General features: G+C 35.2%; 1 protein-coding gene across 2 annotated transcripts in view; it reads left to right on the top strand.

Moving 5' to 3' along the window:
* Positions 1-22,427, top strand: part of RASA1 (RAS p21 protein activator 1) — a 45,421-nt gene that overhangs the window by 13,010 nt on the left and 9,984 nt on the right. For both annotated transcript variants that reach the window (XM_059491725.1, XM_059491726.1), the window contains 13 exons: positions 1,117-1,234; positions 2,071-2,102; positions 3,563-3,615; positions 4,243-4,393; positions 7,354-7,432; positions 10,345-10,465; positions 13,069-13,225; positions 14,041-14,128; positions 16,231-16,308; positions 17,377-17,534; positions 17,820-17,896; positions 21,743-21,915; positions 22,144-22,303. In XM_059491725.1, the coding sequence (XP_059347708.1) occupies positions 1,117-1,234; positions 2,071-2,102; positions 3,563-3,615; positions 4,243-4,393; positions 7,354-7,432; positions 10,345-10,465; positions 13,069-13,225; positions 14,041-14,128; positions 16,231-16,308; positions 17,377-17,534; positions 17,820-17,896; positions 21,743-21,915; positions 22,144-22,303 (1,445 nt within the window). The remainder of the gene's footprint in view (positions 1-1,116; positions 1,235-2,070; positions 2,103-3,562; positions 3,616-4,242; positions 4,394-7,353; positions 7,433-10,344; positions 10,466-13,068; positions 13,226-14,040; positions 14,129-16,230; positions 16,309-17,376; positions 17,535-17,819; positions 17,897-21,742; positions 21,916-22,143; positions 22,304-22,427) is intronic.

Below are 22,427 nucleotides of genomic sequence, written 5' to 3' on the forward strand. Positions count from 1 at the left end.
TGCCCCGGTGGCCAAGAGAGTCAAGGGCATCCTGACTTGGATCAGCAGTGCTGTAGCTAGTAGGACTAAGAAGGTCATTCTTTCCCTGTGCTCAACACTGGTGAGGCCACACCTTGAGAACCATGTCCAGTTTTGGGCCATGCAAGGAAAGACATTGAGGTCCTGAAGTGTGTCCAGAGAAGGGTAATAAATATCTGGTAAAATATCTGGAGTACAAGTCCTATTAGGAGCAGCTGCAGGGCCTCAGTCTGGAGAAAAGGAGTCTCAAGGGAGATCTCATTGCTCTCTACAACTCCCTAAAAGAAGCATGTAGCCAGATAGGGTTCAGTCTCTTCTGCCAGGCAACCAGTGGCAGGATAAGAGAACATAATCTTAAATTCCCCTTTAGTTTACAGGGTTGCTTTAGGTTGGTCATTAGGGGAAAATTTTTCACAGAAAGGGTGATGAGACATTGAAATGCTGCTCATGGAGGTGGTGGAACCACTGTCTCGGAAGATTATGGATGTTGCACTTAGTGCCATTATCTGGTTGACATGTGGTATTTGGTAGTAGGTTGGACTCAGTAATATCAGAGGTAATTTCCAACCCATTTGATTCTGTGATTCTCTGATTCTGAATGTTAATGCTTCTTATGCTTGTAGCTAATTGCATGGCATCTCTGGTAACTGCTCTGTATTCTCTTTGCATCACTTGTCTTCATATGTGAGAACATAATGAATAGGTATTTTACAACTTGCATTATGCAAGGTAATTTTTCAATGAAAGGAACATTACTTTCTTATAGACTACTAAGGGTTATTTTACTTGTGTTGCATATTTGATCTCTCGATAAAAAAACAATATTACTGTGTTTTACCTATTTTTGTTTTATCCATTAGCACATTTTGAAGTTGAGAGCACTGAAATATATGTTAGATACTAAACATAAATCAAAAGTATGAAAACTTGTATATGTGGCTACTTAACTGTGAGGAAAATTACACATGTGCTTGTATTATCAGTTCCTGCATTTTTTACGAATAGGTTTTCCCAAATATTTTATGGAAATTCATTGTGTTCTTTAAACTTTAAATTATGATTGTATCTCTGATTTAAATCTTGCTGTAACTTCTTCAGTTTCCTTAAAGGAGACATGTTTATTGTCCATAATGAATTGGAAGATGGCTGGATGTGGGTTACAAACCTACGGACAGATGAACAAGGTCTTATTGTGGAAGACCTGGTAGAAGAAGTGGTAAGTAATTTTTGTATTCAGATTTCTTAAATGAATGGGATTTTCTTATAAAATAATACTGAACAAAAACTAGTGACATTTAATTGCCTGTTTTCTAATTGTGTAGTTTTCTGAATCTAGTAAATTCATCTAGTAGTTCTAAAAAACTAAAACTTTTAAACATAGTTTATTATCAGAAAATGTTTATTCATATTGTCCAAAGATATGTGCAAATGAATAGTACTGTAAATTTACTGGGCATTTCCCTAAAATCTACTGTCCTGGTAAAGAATCATTCAATTGCGTTTATTTTTACAATTGCCATGAAAAGTTCGCTAACTCAGCAGAATGTAATTTTGCATTGTGGTAGATCTTTCTCTTTATTCTAGGATGAAATTTGGGTTAAAAATTTATTGGTGAGAAGAAAAAAAAGAAAAAAAAAAGATTTTTTTATAATATCTTCTTACACAGCATGTGTGTTTTGCCAATAGCAATGTTACTTGAGATGCTTCTCATTGATGCCTGTGTCCAGATGTGAATAGCTAAACTGAAGTGACAATACTAGATGTTTGATCTGTAGACTGATAGGTCAGTGGTAATTTAATGCTAGGAAGGCTGAGAAGGTTGAAACTTTGTAAAAAGTTACCACCTCTAAAGGACTTGAATCATGAATGAAGTAATCATCAGAAATAACATTTTTGCTGAATTTTTACCTAATGAATGAAGAGGGAAGCTTTTCATAGAGCTGCAGCAAGTCTTTTAGGTAAAAAATGCCTCAGATATCTTAACTTACAACTTTTTTTTTTTAAATTGAGTTGTACTGTTGTCATTCACTTGATATGTTAATTTTCTCATAGGGAAGAGAAGAAGATCCCCATGAAGGCAAAATGTAAGGATTTTTTTTTTTGTCGTTTGAAAGCAATCATAACTGTTTGTCAAGTTCCACTGTGAGATTTCTAAGTTTTTGAGAAAGTGACCAAAGAGATTTTTTTTTTCAATCTCAAGACTTCTTTATATACTAGCTGCTGCAGTTGCAGGGATAACTAATGTGAAAAAGTCCTGTAATGGACTTTTGGTAGAATTACCATCTCTGGATAGATTTAGAAGGTGTGTAGGTGTGGCACTTGGTGACATTGGTTTGGTGATGGCCTTGGCAGTCCTATGTTAAGGATTGGATGTGATGATCAACGGTATTTTCCAATGCAAAGGATTCTGTGTTCTGTACAGTTCTGTGATTCTTATAATGCTTGAAGTTTGAAGAAAAAATCACAGGACTGTGACTGTTCTTCCTTCTATTTACTTAAATACTTAAAAAAAATTTAAAAATTAAACTTAAAATCAGTAGTGTGTTGATATGTCTTTTAATAGATTACTTTCACAAGTGAAGATGAGTGGCAGATAGTTGTGAAAAATGTCTAGTGCCTTGATGACTGATCTGATGACCTCATTTGTTTGTCATATTTGTGCTTGCTGTTTTTTTGCTGTTTCTCACTTTCCAAGAGGCTGGTGGCAGAAGGAGACATTTCAGTGGTCTATTTGGTTTATTGAGTTCTGCTAGTCAATTTGGCAGTATGGATGTCTTCAAATGTGAAAATTTCGTATTTGGAAAGTAGCTTGTAGGGGATATGTGGAGCTTTGGTTCTGTCTTTCAGCTCTTGTTTACCTTTCATCGGAATCTATATTAATATCTGAAGATAGTATAGAAAGAAAGCCAGAAATTCGAGTCTTTTCTTATAAAAGCACCGTATCTTTAGCTTTCCTTTAAATACAGTTTATTAAGTTGTAGTGTGTCAGGCTTTTCTAAATAGTGGTAAGTATCATGCCAAAACTAGGCAGAGGCTGTGAACTTTTGTGGGCTACTACTCTGACACAAGACTCTGGGAAGGTGCAAGGTGTGAGATCAAAGCAGTTTATATTCATTAATCTAACAAACCTAGGTTTTGTTTCCACAGCTCTCGCAAATTTGAGTTTGAGGTTTTCTGTGTATAACTTCTTGTTTGAGCTTCAGATTTCATGATGCTAGTACATTGCTGTATGACTTCAAATAATGCCTATGAAATTACCTACTTTTTGGACAATTCATATCAATCTCTAAACTCACTTGTATTTGAACATCAGCTCCAAGTGTTTTATTGAAGTAATTTATTTATATACCTATTAGTGTTAGTCTTTCATGTTGTTGGGAGGAGAGAATCATTAAGTAGCATGGACATTGATTGTCTCAGCCATATATATTGGGTCTTTTAAAATAAAGATTAATTCATAGGTGCCAGAGTCTTGGATGTCAGCATAACCAAAAAAGAGAGCTGGTAGTCTTGCTTTCTAATTTTTCTCTTCATCTTTGTTAAGATGGTTCCATGGGAAGATCTCCAAACAAGAAGCTTACAATTTGCTGATGACAGGTATGTGTATTTCTGATGTGAAATACAGTGATAGTGAAATGACACAAAGCAATCCTGTTAATATTAAACTGTGGCAAAACTTCTTTCTATATCTAAGCATAAATGAGTGTTTTAGATTCTCCAATCCCTCTGGGTGCTACCTCAGTAGAATACTACATTGGATGAAAACTTTCATGGCTGTCAGTACTGAGTATGTTCTCAAGTAAAGTTAATCTAAATTTTTTTTATTTAATTAATTTTTAAAATTGTTTTGTGTGGAATCAATTATTTCACTTTCATAAAGCAAGTATTTTTTTAGTTGAAAACAGTACTTCTGACTCATATTGTTTAATACCCTACTTTAAATATTGGCACAGAGATTTGAAAATGTTGTCGAGCTTTTTTTTGTATGATGTTTTAAAGAGATGGCAAAGATATGGCTAGGTTGCAGCCTACAGTGGAACCGTTTTTCATTAATTCTGGTGGTTTAGTTCTAGTTCTTCTAGTTTGAGATCACTACTGTAATTTACCTTTATAGGGTTTGTATCTCTTCAGGTGTGCAGTTCTTTCTAATTTATGTAGCAATAGATTTTCTAAGGGTTTACATATATCACTAAGAAGAATAACACCGTTATGATGTTTTTCCAGTTGGTCAGGTGTGCAGTTTTCTTGTGAGGCCTTCAGATAATACTCCTGGTGATTATTCACTTTATTTCCGGACCAGTGAAAATATTCAGCGTTTTAAAATATGTCCAACATCAAACAATCAATTTATGATGGGAGGCCGATACTACAATAGGTGAGTTTTTGTGGCAAAAGGAATTGTGCATATTTTGTGCTTGCATAATTTGCTCCTGGTAATTATTTACTACTATGATTTTAAGACTGTAGTTTCCTTTATACTTAATATTTTCTCTAATTTCCGTAGTAGTTACTACTAACTGAGCAGATTCTTACAGCTTAAATAACCTAAGTGTAACTTGTTTCTCTTGAAGTATTTGTGCTTGTTCTGCCAAACAGTTGCTTCACTCTGTAAATTGTAGTTTGAATGGATCATGTGGATCCATAAATTGTGTATCTTTAATTAAGAGATTACTCTGTTTGAAGCAGCTTGGAAGCTTCTACATGAGTTCTTGTCTATTTGAAAAGGGGAAAATAAAAATGCTAATTTTATCTGAGACAATCAATAGAGTTTTCAAATAATAGAAATGGGTATTTACAAGAAAGGCGATAAATGCCTTTGTTGTTGAAAAAATTACTAAATTACATTGAAGTATGTGCTTGGTACTTGGAGCAGAAATATTGATCAGTTAATTTAGAGTGAACAAACTTAAGATGTATTTCTTTTGCCATTGAGGCAAAAAAATAGTAATTTGTACAAAACAGAAAGAGAAATAATGAAGTCTTTCCCCTTTTATGGGAGAAACTATCAATACACCTTGGTCTTTCATAGTATTTTTTTAGAGTTGCTGTATCTGGAAGTATTTTCAGTAGTGAGAACTCACCTTCCTCCTTAAAAAGAGGTCATTGTCTGCCTTAAAAAAATCAGCATTTTTCCTGACCTGCTCACGTAGAACAAGGGCATTCTTACCCCAATAGAGAATTTCTGTCACTTCTGATTGGGTAGAGGTTTTTAGCAGCTGTGTGTGAGAAGATATCAAGGTCTCCTCATGAAGTTCAGTGGACTTTTTTATATGACTTCACTCACATGATGCTGTGAGGCTAAATAATTGGATCCTTAGGAACCTATGCTCATTTCACACCCAGGCTGCTGGAATACCTTCTTCATTAATCAGTCTGGTCTTCAGCCATCCTTACTGAAAACTAAGCTAGCTGCAGGGTCAGCCTTTCATGGAAGTAAATGCCAATTTGTAGTTGCATGACTTAGGATGAGGATGATAGGCCCCGAGGCCCCCATCCTTGGTGATGCCAAATTAATCATCAAGTTAATGGAACTCTTATTAGTCTCAAATGGGTTTGTAGCAATAAATAATACACTTTCAGAAAAATACTACCTTGTTATTGCTTCAGATGACTTTATAATGCAGTGCTGGATTCACTTGGTGTGTAGATTATATTTGTCTGAAAGAGATTCTATGCAGCCGAACAGAAAACAAGATTTTAAAGTTAAGCAGCAATAAATTATGACAAACTGCTTTAAGAATTTCTTTTAGTATTTTGATATGTAGTTTTCTAGAGATTGTCCTTAATGTCAAAGTAAAATCTTTGTTTTTGTTGTATGTTTGGGAGAATTACCACTATACTCTTAAGGTGATAATTCAGTTCAAATTTCTGTGTGTATAAGGTTGATAAATTTGCTGGAAGTTCAAACATATAATGAAAAACACAGCCCTTGGGTGCTTCATCAAGGCTTGGAATTCCTAGTCTAAACGTTACTCTAACTCCAGAAAGAGTTTTTAAATACAACTGACTTTATTCTTTGGCCTGTATTACAAAATTGCAGAAATTTTGCAGGCACCTGCTCCTTACATTACTCCTAATGGCATTTTAAATCAAGGAAGTAGATGCTGCATTGAAGGTCAAGGTATTCCTAATTTGATGAGTCAGAAAGTTCATGTAATGCTGTTTGATCGATTAGCAAATGTTGCTGGTAGCTATTCAACCTGTCAAATGTAATGACTGAGTCATTGTGTTTTTTAGTGTGACACAGTTGCAATTCTTATGTAGAAAACAGCATATACAGACAGTATCTCAGTAAAAATTGAAATTAACTAGTTGATTTCATTAAAACGGAAAGAAACATTAACCTCATTTTACATATCTGAAAAATAAAAGTGCTTGTGGGAAGGTTATTTTATCAAGTTTGCCTAGTTCATAGCTTCCGAATAAAATAGGAAAGCCAACCAAGATACCTTGATATAGCTTTATTTAAAAGTTTTTGAGATTTTTTACAGTATAAGCTATTGTTCCTGCATTGCACACATGCCTTATTTGTATCTTTGCACACACAGCTGAGTATTCATGAACTGAGAAGTCACACTGAGTATATTTTTATCTATTTAATTACTTAGCTGTTTTTTTAGATGGATATTTGCATGTAAATGATTAATTTCTGTTGATGTCCCTGTTGCTATTCTTTATTACAATGTGAATTTCAGTAGTGTGAAAATAAATTAGAGCAACTTAAATGCCTTGAATTTCAGCTTGTATCTGTCACTACGTCTCTCCTGAGCCTTCCAAACGCGATTGCAGTCTCAATCTGATGACTAGAATCAGTGCATCCCTGTAAAGGAGTGCTACTGACATGAGTATTTGAAAGAATAGCTCAGTGATGTCCAGTCGTAATCTGTATAAGCTCTACTACCAACCTTTTCTGTTTTCTATTCCTGTTCTTCTAGAAGGGGATTGCACTTCGCTCAGAATATGTCCCATTCCACTTATCTAATTATTCTAGGACTTGGAAAATTATTGCCAATGAAATAGTAATTTTTCAACTTGGTTGGAAAGCAGGTAATGCACATGTACTACCTGAATGTGGAAAGTGCAGTGTCCTAATGTGACATTTTAAGCAAGTCATTAAAATATTTTGCAGAGTTTAGGTTAATACATTCTGAATACAGTTTTATGAACTTTCTTGACTTCAGTATATTCCTGTCAAATAAGATTATGATGATTAACACTTGATTTTATTAAAACTTTGAGGGAACATTTTTTGTGGTTTTATGGAAAAGCAGATTCTCAAATGGTGGAAAAACTAATGTGTTTAACATTTCAGTATTCTTTTTCTTATTGGAACAGTATTGCTGACATCATTGAGCACTACAGAAAAGAACAGATTGTTGAAGGATATTACTTAAAAGATCCTGTTCCAATGCAGGTAGGATTTAATCTCTGAGCCTTTGATGTTGAAGTCACACACTGAATCACTATCAAATCAATTTATGAACTAAATTACAGCAGAGATACCAGTGGTAGTTAAACAGCATAATCTCCAGTAGTAAATCATCGACAGCTTCAATGTTTTCAGCTCATCTGTTTCTTTTATTTTATCCTCAAATACATACACTTACTGAAGACTGGGTTATAGTAAACAGAAAGTATGGTAAGTTCTGTTTATGTTGTGTGGTGTTCGACCTCTACTCTGCACCCCTAGTTCCTGGGCTCATGCTTTGATTTAGTCCCATATTAAGGGGAGCCAGTCTGCCCTCTCTTCAGGGTCTGGGTTTTTTCCCCTGTCACAGGAAACCTATACACACCAAAAAGCTTCAGGAGTGATTGCGGGGCTGGGACTGCAGCACTTGTTCTGCAGCACACTTGCCCCATAGCAGAAATTGATTCTAAGAGATCACCAGTGATAAGCATACTACATCATTACCTTTTCATGAGCTTTTAACTAGTTGTAAAATTTACGTACCTGTTCTTTTCTTTTTCTGTTCCCGAGCTTTCCTGTTTCAGTGGAAATCAGAAATTTGCTCTTCCTGTCCTCCCTAAAGAGAGTTGCAGGCAATTTATACCCCTTTGTGGCATCTTTTTTTATTAATCTGAGAGCATTTCTTCTGTTCACCAAGCTAAGTACGCAGAAGCTGATCCTGTCTCTTTGTAATGTTTTCATAGTTGTCTTGCTGCTACCAATTTTGGTGTGAACTCAGCTTTCTTGAACATGTACCAGAACAATTTAGAGTAGTACTGTGTTATGCATAATTCCCTTTCCCTCTGGAAAGAACTTAACGAATATACATGTAATTTGCTGTAGTGGGTTGACCCTAGTGAGCTGCTAAGCACCTGTACCTTTGTTTGCTCATTCTCTATTCTTGTGGAATGGGGCAAAAGCAAAAAGACTCCTGGGTTAAGATAAATACTGTTTTATAAACAAAGGAAAGGGTGATACAAAGGCAACACTCAGCACCTCTCACAAGTAGACTAATGCCCAGATGTTCTCTGAGACCTCCGTGTGCCCCCATGCTTATTGCTGATCATGATGTTACATGACAGGGAGTATCTCTAATAAATTGGCATTGTCTGTCCTGGCTATCTCTGTTCCCAGCATATTGTCTAGCAAGCCATCTTACTGAGGAAGGGGGCAGAGAGGGAAATGGAGAAAGTATTGAGGCTATACAGGTACTGATCAACAAAAGCCAGAACACTATGCTATGTTACCAATACCATTACAGTCACAAAACCAAAACACAGCACCTTAGGCACTGCCATGGCAGAAGTTAAGTCCATCCGTGTGGGACAAGTATGTTAGCATAGCCAACTGTTCACAGCCCAGTCCTCCAATGAATGACTCAGCTGTTCACATCTCATTTTCTGTAAGTATCAACAGGTGTAACTGGTGTGTTTCACTAAGAGATACATTCCTTGTTATTGCAATCTTTCCTATTCTGCTAATTGTGTTGTGTCCTTGGTGCTTCCCCATTCTTTCCTGCTGTTAACTTGTGCTCAGTAATGTGCTTGGGTCAGAAAGCAAGTAAGAATTCTGAGACTGCTCCTTGGAAAATTTAATTACTAACTTTTTTCATTTTTTCTCTTAATAATGGCAATAAGTCTTCATTTTAGCTTTTCACATACGTGAAACTTAGTTTCTATATTAATCAACTCTTTATTGACTCATTTTCCATGTGAGAGTACTTCAGATTCTTTTAACCTAGCCAGATGCACTTGTGACTTTATTTGAAAATGTAGTGCTCAGTGGTGCAGTTAATGTTCAGCTTCACCTCCCTTCCATGTAACACCACGCTCTGTGTTTTTGAGGGGGAGAAAAAAATTCAAGAGTTTTGCATCATTTCAAAGTCAATCTGGTGGAATTCCTGTGTCTGATATGCTGTTTACTTAAAAGTATTTGCCACTAGATGTCTTCTTTTGTGCACTACTCCTTGTGCACTTACGTTAAAAACATTATCTTGATAGATAATCATGTTATGTTATGTTATGTTATCATCTCATAACATATGGATATAGCTTCCTTTGTAGGTCCTGTAATTCCTATTAGTATTACCAAATTATTTTTCATCTTGCTGTTGTTTTGATCAAAATCATAATTCTTACAGATATATGCACAGGAAGAAATGTAGAATATTATGTAAGAACCAGTGCATATGTCTTTTCATCTCAGCGATGTCCTTACTACTTTATAGTCTTGCTTTTCTTGGGTTTTTTTATGGCTAAAGAACTTTTGTTCATCAGCTTACTTAGTAAAGTCAGACCTGGCTCGGTCATATTTATTACTTGCATTTCTAGATACTACCCTTTATTGTGTGAATTTATCAGTTTTTCTATTTCCTGTTTCTTCCTTTCTTCTCTTGTCCTGAATTCTGCTCAGTTACAACATGTGAGTTCTAAAGAGATTAATGGGGGACTGTGCCACTTTGAGTCTGTTTTAATTATGATCTGCACCATTTTTGTTGCTACAGAGTTTATCCATGATATGTCAGGCCTCTGAGCTTTGGTAGAAGACAGTTACAAGCTAGATAAATCTTCAAAGACTAGCATAAATTTTAACACAGTGAAATCACGGTGAAACATCATGTTTTTTATTTTTACATGGAGAAGACTTACTTTGTAGAAGATTGTCTGTATTGAAAACCCCTATTTTCTTTGAGTTTGGAAAATATGGAGAGTTATAATACATTTCTAGCATGTGTATTGTATGAAAAATGAATGCTTTAGTTAAATGCATGAGAGAACAATAGTAATGAGTTAGGTAGCATTCAGTAAGATGATCCTGATTGCAACTTCATAGTTGGCAATTTCTGAGCTTAAAGTATGTTTTTCTGACATGTTTTCTAGCACCAAGAACAAGTGCTTAATGATACAGTGGACGGAAAAGAAATCTACAATACAATTCGTCGGAAAACAAAGGATGCTTTTTATAAAAATATTGTCAAAAAAGGTTATCTTCTGAAAAAAAGTGAGTTATGTTTGCCTCTATTATTCCTTTAAAGGAAAACAAAAAGCAAATAAGGATCATATAATCATGCAGTATCTTAAACTGGCCGGGAGTCATAAAGATCATGCGCAGGTCTGCTGGAAACTAAACCACATGACTAAGAGTATTATCTGGACACTCCTTAAACCCTGACAGGCTGTGAGCATTTCCTGCATACCCTTTTCTAAGGACCAGCTTTTGCTGTCAGCAAACTATTTACAAGCACGAACGGAGACGGGACAATCGTGAGCTGTTTATTTCACACATCAGTCTCAGTACATTGTTAGGACAATGGAGACAGTACGTTCGCAGCTCTGTGATTCAAATAGAATGCTAAAGAAACATCATGTTACATGGTAGCATAAAGCCATCTCACCTTAGGTTTCAGCTAATCACACATAGAGCAAAACATATTGACAATAATTCAATCATATGAAACACACGTAAGGGTAGTTAACACAATAGGGACTTGTTTTCTAACACAATAGCTCGTTGAGGAGAGACAAAGCACAGAAACTCATTCATACTAACCTTCTGAAGATATACATTAAATAACCTTGTTGCAACCTATAAAGACAGATCCCAGGAGCTTATTGTTCTACTCACTTGTGCTCTACTGCTTAGAAAATTTTTCCCTGTATTAGCAGTGTTCAGAAGTCTGCTGTCTGAGGCCTGCTTTTTTAACCACTTTCTCAAAACTCTCTAATTTTAAAAATCCCAACAATAGCCATCTTCTCAGTGAAGAACTTTTTCCTAAGGTCTAATCTGAAATTTCCCTGCATCAACTTTGTTCCATTTCCTTGTGCCCAAGTGTTGGTCACTAGAGGGCAGAGATCAACACCTTCTAGCTGAGTTTAATGAATTTAGCAGTACTAGAAAGGGAGAAATTGAAGCGGGCAAAAGGTTCTAGAAAGTGTGTAAGGAGTGTGAAGGATCTCTTTCCTTAAGTAGTAGATGAGTAGGACAATGTGATACATGAAATTACATGCAGTATGAAAATTTAGGTTGACAGTTCAGAAAAAATCAGCACAGCATAGAAACTAGGCATCCTTGTCAAAGGTAGCATTCAAAATCATGAAATGAAATATATTTTCGTAAAGTGCTTGTATTTAATGTTGAAGTCACTAAGTTCTAGCTGATAAAGGTTTGAGAGAGCTAGAATAGTGTAAATCTGTACATTCACTGCAGAAAACAGTTGGTTTAATTTTGTTATTCCAAGTCAGGTTGTATGTTTTCAATCTTAAATTTAATATGCACAGTCTGCCATACAAAGGTTATAGTGACTTTTTAGGGTTCTAATGCTAACACAGCATAGCATGCAATAAGCACATTAAAAGCTGACAGCTTGACTTATTTCAGTGTAACGTTCAGTATTACCTTGAAGAGTTTCCATTGAACAAGTCTTTGAAGTTTTGAGGAAGCTGGTCCCTTGCCGAGTGTTATATTTCTACTTTTTGGAAAAATCAGCAATAATGGATGCAGAAAAACGGTATCAATAACAAGATTTCTGCAAATGACAAGAAGGATAATTTACAGGTGGTAATCTGGATAGTGACCAAATGCAAGAAAGAAGGTATGAGTTTACCTATAGCCTAATACAAGAGACATTAAAAAACCCCAAACCACTCCAAACTATACCGTCTGAACAGAAAAAGGGAAGCATCTCATTTATTGAGAAGGTTTATTCTGAGAGGTGTAGAGAGATGCAATGGAATAAGGAATGAAATGGGAATGGCTTGGAAAAATTAGGCTAAAAGAGGCAAATTAGAATACAGTCTTGTAGAAGGATGCACATAGTGTTAATGAACTAAATGCAATAAAATCACTCTTCCACCTAGGAGTCATAGTATAATAAATGAGTGTTAAATTTGTATTTTGAAAACAATTTTGCTACTAGTTTATTGAGACCCCAGTGGATTTATGATGATTGAAATGTGAAATAAAGGCTGAAAGTTTTTTCTAAATGGTGCTCTGATTTAAGCATTAATTTGTTACAGAATGCTCCTAATCCACTGTAATTCAAAGAACCTTTCTCTGCAGCAAGTGGAACCTGCCAAATTCTTACATATGGTTGTGCTTGCAGGTTGAGTCTGATTTAAGTTTGCATATAAAATATTTCCATTTCTGTTCTTCAGCTGTATGTTGTAAGGTATTGTAATGCAATCAATGGTCAGAGTTTAGGAGCAGCTTTCTAATGTTGAGTCCATTTCTTAAAAAAAAAAATCTAATGAATGGGGTCCACATTGTCGCTATTTGCAATCTGTATAGATACAGGCATAACGCTGAGAGGAGCTCATTGTTGGGGCAACTCATATGCGCTTTCATAATATTGTTGAAAGCACTGAGGATGTTTGAAGAATCTTTTGCAACTCTACCTGCATCTGTGAAGAGGATCTGGTTTTAGTTACATGTTGTATAAAACGGAATGCGTATACTGATGTTATAACTCAAGTGTGATTATCTGTACATTGTTCTTCTCTTTGGAATTTGACAGAAGCTTTACTGCCCTCTTCTGTTTTCTTAATTTACAAAATTTACATGTTGTTTTAGACAGTATTATAACTATTTGCTTGATTCTTGTGCAGGTAAAGGAAAGAGATGGAAAAACTTGTACTTTATATTAGAGGGAAATGATGCCCAGCTTATTTATTTTGAAAGTGAAAAACGAGCCACAAAACCCAAAGGACTAATAGATCTTAGTGTGTGTTCTGTCTATGGAGTACATGACAGTTTATTTGGCAGGTAGGACATTGGGGTTTTTTTAATCCTATTGCACCAAGAGTTAATGAGATAAAGAATTTTTGTTAATTCGAAAAGTTCTACATTATTTTGGTAGGTATTTGAAAGCTAACTTTGTTAGAAGTCTGTGGGTTCTTTTCTGTTTAAAAACAAGTACTTTGTTTGTATTATACTAGTTCATATAAGTAAACATCCTCAAAGATTGTTTTTGCACAGTTACTATACTCAGAGTTACTTACACACTCAAGTGTTTTGAGTATGATCTAGTACACATCTTGCTGGTCATAAGAGCTGTGGGACACATTCATATAGGGGATTCCTTAGGTTAATACTGTTTCTTGAAAGAAAAATCCTTTATGTATGATTAACTGGTTGTGAAAAAGTGCTGAACTTCCACTGCTTTTAAACTCGCTAGGAATAGAGAGTTCACAAGTGGTTTGAGATGGCTGGTTTTTTTGCCTTAACTGTAAGCCAGCATACATGGTTGTTCAGTACACACCATTCTAAAAATGTGTCAGTGTTCTGAAGCAGGTTGCATGTACTGTAGTTTTCTTAAAATGACACAATACATTCAGAACCAAAATGCAGTTTTTGAAGATCTGATAAATCTTGTTGGAAGTCTTTCCCTTTCCATTTGTGATGGTAACGTGTAGATGAACAAACATTGATGCAGTTATTCAATGCGTCTTACAGACAAACAGGAGAAATCTGTTACTTCAGTGTAAACTTTGTTTTGGCACAGATTAAGTGAAGGTGTCTGTTAATATGTGAAGATTAATTAAACTTAATTTTTGTTTTCCTTTTTTTTTATTTTTAAGGCCAAACTGTTTTCAGATAGTAGTTCAGCACTTTAGTGAAGAGCATTACATCTTTTACTTTGCAGGCGAAACTCCAGAGCAAGCACAGGTGAGAGCTTTTATTTGCTACGTTTTAAAAAAAGTAACTTTAAATCTTGTGTTGTTCAGTGATGTTCCCTTCTGAAGCAGGAAGCAAATATATCTCAAATATTTAGTCGTTACACAGCAGGTGTTAAAATTAACTGGTAGCAGATCTCTGAGGGGGAAGGTTGGTGCTGAAAATCCAGCACCTGTATTACCTGTTCTTCAGGGTTTTGGTTTTGACAAATTCCAGTCAGGCCCCATGTGCAGAACTTCCATTACTTTCTGTTACCTCTTTCTGGAGAACATACATGGTTTTTGACATAGTTCAATTCAGAAGAAAAAATTTACTCTCCAGGTCTTTTCCATGCTATAAAACACAGCACAGTAAGTTAGAGTTTTACTTCAGAGTGAAATAAATAAAATGCTAATGCATGTATGTGTGGCCAAAGTGCATAGAACTGTCTTTTCCAGTCATTTGCCATGTATATAAACTGGTAGTCGTGCATAGTCTTTGGCCCTGATGGTGCACAGAGTAAGATTTTCTGGGTTTATGTGGTGTCTTTAGTTACTAGCTCTCTTAACAGTTATGTTCACTGATTAGGAATTGTGGGATAGAAGCTTACTTCAGAGAAATGATTTTACCAGTAGATTGTATCTAAAATGATAGAGTGTTCTTCTTTAAGTTTTAAGCTCTGCAAGTTCACAGCTCTGATGTATGCATTGCATTAGAAGTCAAGGTTTGCATTTGATGTTATTTGAATGACATGAAAGCTTTTTAGAGCACTCATAACAGACTGTATTCACCAGAGCATGAAGTCTATATATTATTTTTTATGTTCTGTGTATAAAGGAAAACACAGATTTTCTTTTTAAATTAATGCCAATTATTAAAAATTGTTAATGCAGATTGTTAAATTTGGAGAGATGACATAAGAATTATGTAGTGGAATTCATCATGCAATTGTCAGTGTATTGACTTTGAGAGACAGTATGCTGTATCATAATTGAGAATATATAAATTAAATTCCACGCTTCTTAATTTTTGTCATATCTGTAAAATCTTTTGTTTTCAAAAAAGTAAAGTAATTAAGAATGTGTAGAAGATAGAATGTCCTGTTTTGTTTCCTGAACATTTGGTTTAATTTGATTTTGAAACTGCTTAACAAGCTGTTCACTGTGTTTATACAGAAAACAGTTGTTTCAGATTTCTTTATAATATGGTTTTGGCCCAGAAAACTTTACAAAGAGATAACAAAGCTGAGAAAACTCAGCTTTCTTTACTTCTATAATTTCACAGAAAAATAGAAACTTGGTGGGGTGTAGCTGAAAGCTTTTCCTTGGAAGGATTTGAAAACTGAAGCCTAACTCACAAAACTGAGAATAGATGCAGTACATATTTCTGTATTTTTAAGATGCGGAAGATGCTGTGAAGAATGAGTGAAGCAGTATTGTGGGGGTTTTAATGACATTGTTAAACAGTACTTTGAGAGTAGATAGCATATCTTTGAGATACTGACTGAAGAGAAGACTGTTGGTCAAAACCTAAATTTTGTGCTTTGCAAGAAATGTACAGGATTTAATGGTTGGGAAGACAGTAACTAGTGAATGAGGCTATAATACGTCTTCCACCTTCCGAAGACAAACTGGAGAATGTTGAATATATGCTCTGTATTTCTCTGTTAATTGTTCAGTCTTTGTTTGAAGTATACAGTGTTATGACTGCCATATGGGACTACTGGAGAGAATAATCAGACCTGTTTGGCTTGTTGAATGCAATTTTCTCAGAAGTAAACAACTTTTTCTTAATTTTATATACAATTTGTAACTTCTTGTAGTATCACTGCACTGGGAAATTGGCAAAGGTCACGCTGTATATCCATTAGTAATGCTTGATAATACTGAAAGAGAAGATGGTTCAGATTTGCAAATTCTTTATGAGGTTTTGCTTAGTAATGATAATAAATTTGCTTTAATATTCAGTCTTTCGTACTGTGGAATTACAGAAAACGTAGGTTATGCCAAGGTAAAGGGAAAATTCAGATACTTTATACAGATATGTCTGTTCCACTGCAAGAAGTTGTATCTGACTTGGTTTTCATTACATTCTTCTGCATCCTTCTCTCTTAGGACTGGATGAAAGCTCTGCAGGTGTTTTGCAGTTTAAGAAAATCCAGTCCAGGAACATCAAATAAACGTCTGCGTCAGGTGAAGCTGATATTGTGGGGTTGGAGGTGCATGTGGAGGAGTATTTTGCCTCCTCTGTGCAAAATGATATTAATAAGTCTCAGGATTTCTCCATTCAACAGTAGCAAATCCTAAATAAAAGTCTAAAGAAGTCAGCAGCTTTTTGAATATGCCTCACATGGGAAATTAAAAAAAATTCATACAACATGTCAACAAAAAATGTGAAAAAAAATTATATTACACATACATAAAATACCCATTATTTACATTTTAGTTACATGTAAATACATGTTATTTAACTAATGATACTCATTTTATGTAACAAATACATGCTGAGCCAAGCTTGTGTCTTAATTTCTGTTGGTGTCTTGAAAATAAATGCCAGAATTTCTTCAGAGAGAGAGGGCAATCAGTCTTAAATAGCTATGTCTGTAATGATTGGAGCCTAACAGGGAAATACTTTAAGAATTTCTGATATTATTTAATCTGAGGAACATTGAATGTCATTGCTTGTTACAGGCAGTAGAGAATGGAATAAAACGGTGAGTAAAAAGTAATAAACCACAACTGTTTGGTTGTGAACATTAAAGAAATTTGGATACTTCTAAATAAGTGAACTAAATTAGGTGAATTTACAGATAAAGTGACAGGTGCAGTTGGGAGCTTCAGGGTGCAAAAGCCAAACAAAAAGGGAATTCTTTTCTTCAAGAAGCAAAGACAGTGTTTATCTGCATAGAAGAATACAATATAATGTGTTGCACAAGAGAATTTCTGTTGGGAAAGCACCAAACAATAATCCACGGTATTTGGAATTGTTCATGGTTCTTACTCAAAGTGCCAGTCTTCCATTTCAGTAACTCCAAGATGCCTTAAAAACATGGGTCGGAATATTTGTTTTCGTTAGTTATTTGAGTTACTCTTACTTTGTTCCTTGTGCTTCTTAAAATGTTCCAGTACATTTGGTCTGTACTGCTCTTATAAGGAGTTTGGTATTCCGTATTCACATTAGCCTCTGCATAGAGGATTAAAATAATTCATTAATGTGCTTTGTATTTCAGCAACAAAAAAATAAATTTTTGTTTTTTTCAGGTCAGCAGTCTCATTTTGCATGTAGAAGAAGCTCATACACTCCCAGTAAAGCATTTTACAAATCCATATTGTAACATCTACCTGAACAGTGTCCAAGTAGCAAAAACACACATCAGGGAAGGACAGAACCCTGTGTGGTCTGAAGAATTTGTCTTTGAGTAAGTTTTAATTATCTTGAATTAGTGAATTTCACTTTCAGTTTGTGTTGGATTTAAGATTCTTAACACTTGTTTATAATTTTACAGTATTTTAAAAAATACTGTATATGTGCTTATACAGCAGCAATTTCAGACAAATTCTGCATGGGCAGAATTTTCTGTAGGTACCTATGTTTGCTTATTTAAGTCACTGATAATGATAACTGGGGATTGAAATGAAATTAGGAAAAGCTTAAATGCCAGCCATGTATAGTATTAATTGAGGCTCTCTCTCTTTTCTCCTAGTGATCTTTCATCTGATATTAATAGATTTGAGATAAGTCTTAGTAACAAAACAAAGAAAAGTAAAGATCCAGATATATGTAAGTATTTTTTGGTAAAAGATGCTTATACATTACAACAATGGATACTTTGTGTGGTTATCATTGCTTTTGTTAAGGGTTGTCACAAGAGAATTAAGTAGGCTTTTATGTTCACCATACTGCCTGTGTATGTTTTTGATGTCTGGTACTGGTTTTCCATTAATGTTTTTATAATGAGAACTTTCACTGATTTTAGTCATAAAATGCTCTATGCTCTAGTCCTGTATGGCTGACATAGTTTTGCTGCTATGGTAACTACTGCTAGAAAATGAATGTGCTTATCAAAAAGCAAGAGCAAAGAGAAATTTTCTTTATTAGTCTGCTCCATAAAATGTTAACTTCCATGGAATCTGACTACATGGAATTTCTTTTCAGGTTTTTGATTGCTTCCTATGAGACAGGGAAAGATGCAATTCTTTATTAAAAATATAATCTTGGCAGCTTCTGAAGAAACCTTTCCTTTTTCTCTTTCCATTTTACCCCATCTGTTTTCTTCCCTTATTACCACACTTTGGCTTAAATCTGAGGTTATCTTAGTATCACTTTGAATGGAAAAGGATCTGTATTTTCTTCTCCTTGTATTAGCCAGATCAGTGCTTCTTTAATGTGGCTTTCTGTTCCAGTAAAAAAAGAAGAGTTTGAAGAGTGTGAATTTGAAGCTGTTAGGTAGAATTTTTTTCTAGGTCAGATGTCTTCCTACACAATAATTTTAGGTTTCTTTTTCTCTTTTTGTAGTTTCCCCCCCCCCTCCCCCTTTCACTGTATCTTCTTTCCCAATATGCTTGTTCTGGGGCAGATTCAGCCCTGTGCCCCCTGTTTGCTCCTTGCAGGGCAGGATGGCTCTCCAGGTCCTCTTGACATTTGTTCCAGGATTTTTTTCTATTATGTTCCAAGCTGTCTGTTCCAAGTCAGTCAGAGTATATATAATCTAGTGCAATTGTTTTCACTTTGCATATATTGTGTTACTGGTCTGTAACTTACACCAGAGCTAATTTACTGATTTTTGGTTTTCTGGGGTTTATTAAGATCTGTAGGGAAACCTTAGCCAAAGTAGGTATTTACAACTCATTTTGCATGGTCTTGCAGAACCTGATTCAATTTCAGATCTCTTTCTCCTTCTCTCACTAGAAAAGTTTCTGCATAGCAGGAGGAATAAAGGTACATTCTCTCTGACAGACTAAGGAGCTATAAATGCAGTTGTGAACTTGGTCTTGAATTAATTTGAGCTGGAAAACTGATTACCTGTCTAAGCCTTGGCTAGGAAAAGAACCTTAAAAGGGTAGTTCTTGAGAGGGATACTTCAGTAGTTTCTTTGAAAGTATTTTTGTAGTTTCCTCCTTTCTGTCCTGATTAAGGAGATGCTGTTAGTTTTGTGTATTCAGGTGATGGAAGGCTTCGTGTTCTAGTTCAGGGGCAGGATTGGCTGAATTTCTTTACTGCAGTTATCTACATTCTTACAGCATAAGCATAATCCAGCATAACTCTTTCATTTTGATATAAAGATTACACTAAGTCAACTTGAATGAACATACACCTCTGCTTACATCCTGAGCCCTTTGAAGTATGTGAAGTTCATTGGGGTAAAATGAGTTAAACCACATTTTCTCTGACATACACTGTGTTGCACTGCCAGAATAAACCTGTAACTCTTCAAAAGCAAGATAACTGGTTCCTTTCCTTAACCAACCATCTTTCCTTTCCTTTTCAGCCACAGATGTTACTTGTGGAATGCTATGAAGTGGCAGTCCTGTACAGCTGATGCTATTCATCTTGCCAGTTATTAATTGGGTTAACTCACCTTTTCTGCTTGCTTTTCCTTCCATCTAATGCAGATTAAAGGTCCAAAATGTAATTGTTGGATTCACTGCTTTGTTCCTTCATTGTAACACACAAAACCTAAATACCAAAGTAACACATGAATGAAGACTATCTTTTTCAGTATTTTACAATATTTCTTGAGTTTTCAGGTCATTACATTGAAGTTTGTCTATTATGAATGTTCTGTAGTTACTTTGGATTTTTTTAAGCATTCCACATAGTCAGAAATTATACTAAACAGTTCAGCAACAATTGCATCAATTACATTAACTTTTTTTTTCTGTTTCTCTAACTGTAAATTACTTAAGGACTTACTCAAAAAAATATATAATATGGCTTGAAAAATCCAAAGTCTTAGAATTTACTAGTAGACTTTCGTCTGTTACTATTGACAGTTGAATTTGTAGGTTTCAAAGGACAATACTATAAGGTGTTGACCTGGAGATTCTGGTTTGGTTTTGCACTGCGGTGGTTAATTTCAAGTTAATTCATATTGATAGAAATCTCTTACTGAAAGGAGCCTACCAATTCAATGTAACATTATAAACAGGAAAAAAGTCTTCCTACTTCAAAGTAATTTAATATAAATTTTGATAACTATTCTGCAGTACTTGTACAGATATTTGGTATGATTTTTTTTAAATCAAAGTCAAGTCATATTATTTATATTATAGCTATGAAGTGCTACAATAACCACAGGGAAAAACTAAATCATCAGTTTATTCTAGTAGTTCATTCACCATTTGTCTCACTGTGGTACATGTGCTTTATATGTGCAAGCAAATAAGAAGAAGAGCACATTGCTTAGTTGTGGATACTGAGTTTTGATGCCAGGGAGAAGTATGATAAGAAAGTAAATTTATTATGTAGGCTTATCACATTCCATCTGCACTGGTGATAAATAGCAGGTGGTGATGGGTTGTTTTTCATGCTGACTGATATAAATGCATGAACTTTTATTAGTTCATCAGCTCCAAAGACTATGAAATAGGCAGCAGGATTGTCCTGAATGAGGCATTATAAATATAATCTACTTCTGTTCCAGTATTAAATATTATCCTGCTATGTATTGCAACACTGGGACAATCTGCTGGAACTGTGGACAGTGTGTACTGGCTTTGCAGAAATGTAAAAAAAATAAGCTCTTGGTTTTATGGACTTGTTTTTTTCATGTGCGGAAAGTAAAAGCAAATAACCTTTCTCATGGAAAGAGAAGGTGTTTGAGAGGGGCAGACTGGTAGGCTAAATGTAAAACTACTTGTGGACTCGTCTTGGAGCATGGTGAGTGTTTCAGAGGCACATTGTTGCCTCTGCAAGTGCCTGGCCCTTTCTTTGTGGGGAACACCCCTCCACTAGGGAGCACATTCCTGCTCTTGATGGGCCTGTCTTCCCCCCCAGCTGCTGTAGCTGGCTAGCCAGCTGCTGCACCAGACTTCAGCTGCAGTACAGGTCATTGCTTGGCAATTTTAGCGTAGCATCATCACCAGTTAATGATTTGGCTATTCTTGAGCTGACTTTCATTATCTAGTCAGCAAGTACTTGGGAACACTTTTTTTAACGTAATATGCATAAACTATTACTTAGACTAGAGTTACTATAAAACATATGTCAGTGTTTGGGAATACTATAGGAGCACTCTTAATCGTAAACAGGAGCAGATCCTGATCATGGTGTCAGTGCAAGGCTGGAAAGGGAGTAGTGAACTCTAAAGATTTAACCTGTATTTTAGTTGCTGCTATCTGGATTTGCATCCTACTTGGATGTTACAAGGAAAGCCATGTCAGTATTCATGTGGCATTTTTTTACAGATTGCCATGTATTTTTTCTTCAGCTTACAGGACACTGTTAAGCCATTGAAGAGAGAATGAATCCATTCATATATTGATAAAAAACTTTTTGTTTACTCTTTCTGGTATTTTTTTCCTGAAATAAGATGATATGTTAAAAATAAAACCATTTTTTATTTAATAGTAGCATTTATTTTGGTGGAGATAACCTACCTGAACAATGCTTTTTTTTTCCTTAAAGTGTTCATGCGTTGCCAATTAAGCCGATTACAAAAAGGACATGCAACAGATGAGTGGTTTCAACTCAGTTCCTATGTACCATTAAAGGGTATTGAGCCAGGATCTTTGCGTGTTCGAGCGCGATATTCCATGGAGAAGATCATGCCAGAAGAAGAATACAATGAGTTTAAAGAGGTATGAACTTAAGTTTAACCATCCATTTATCTGGTTTATCTGTCAAAAGTAATATTTTTCAGTAGTTGAGAGGGATCTCAGTAACACCGGTCACTGTAAATCAAATAATATTTTTAAGTGACAGCTATGTATATATATATATATATATATATAGATATGTAGTATTTTTCCAAAACTGTTACATCTAAGGAGAAATTTCTAAATATTTTAAATTTGTTTTTCTTTCAGCTTATACTCCAGAAAGAACTTCATGTAGTCTATGCCTTATCACATGTTTGTGGACAGGATAGAACACTGTTGGCTGGCATTTTACTGAAGATTTTTCTTCATGAAAAGCTTGAGTCCTTGTTGTTACGAACACTAAATGACAGAGAGATAAGCATGGAAGGTACTGCACTAAATCCCACAAAAATTTACTGGAATTCTGGACAGGTGGGGAGGAAAGGGTTTGGGTGCTATCTTTTTTTTCTCCTCCTTTAGTTGCAGCTTATGTCAAAGAGTAATCATGTTCT

This window comes from Ammospiza nelsoni, chromosome Z (genome assembly GCF_027579445.1).
Source record: "Ammospiza nelsoni isolate bAmmNel1 chromosome Z, bAmmNel1.pri, whole genome shotgun sequence".
NCBI classification, from domain to species: domain Eukaryota; kingdom Metazoa; phylum Chordata; class Aves; order Passeriformes; family Passerellidae; genus Ammospiza; species Ammospiza nelsoni.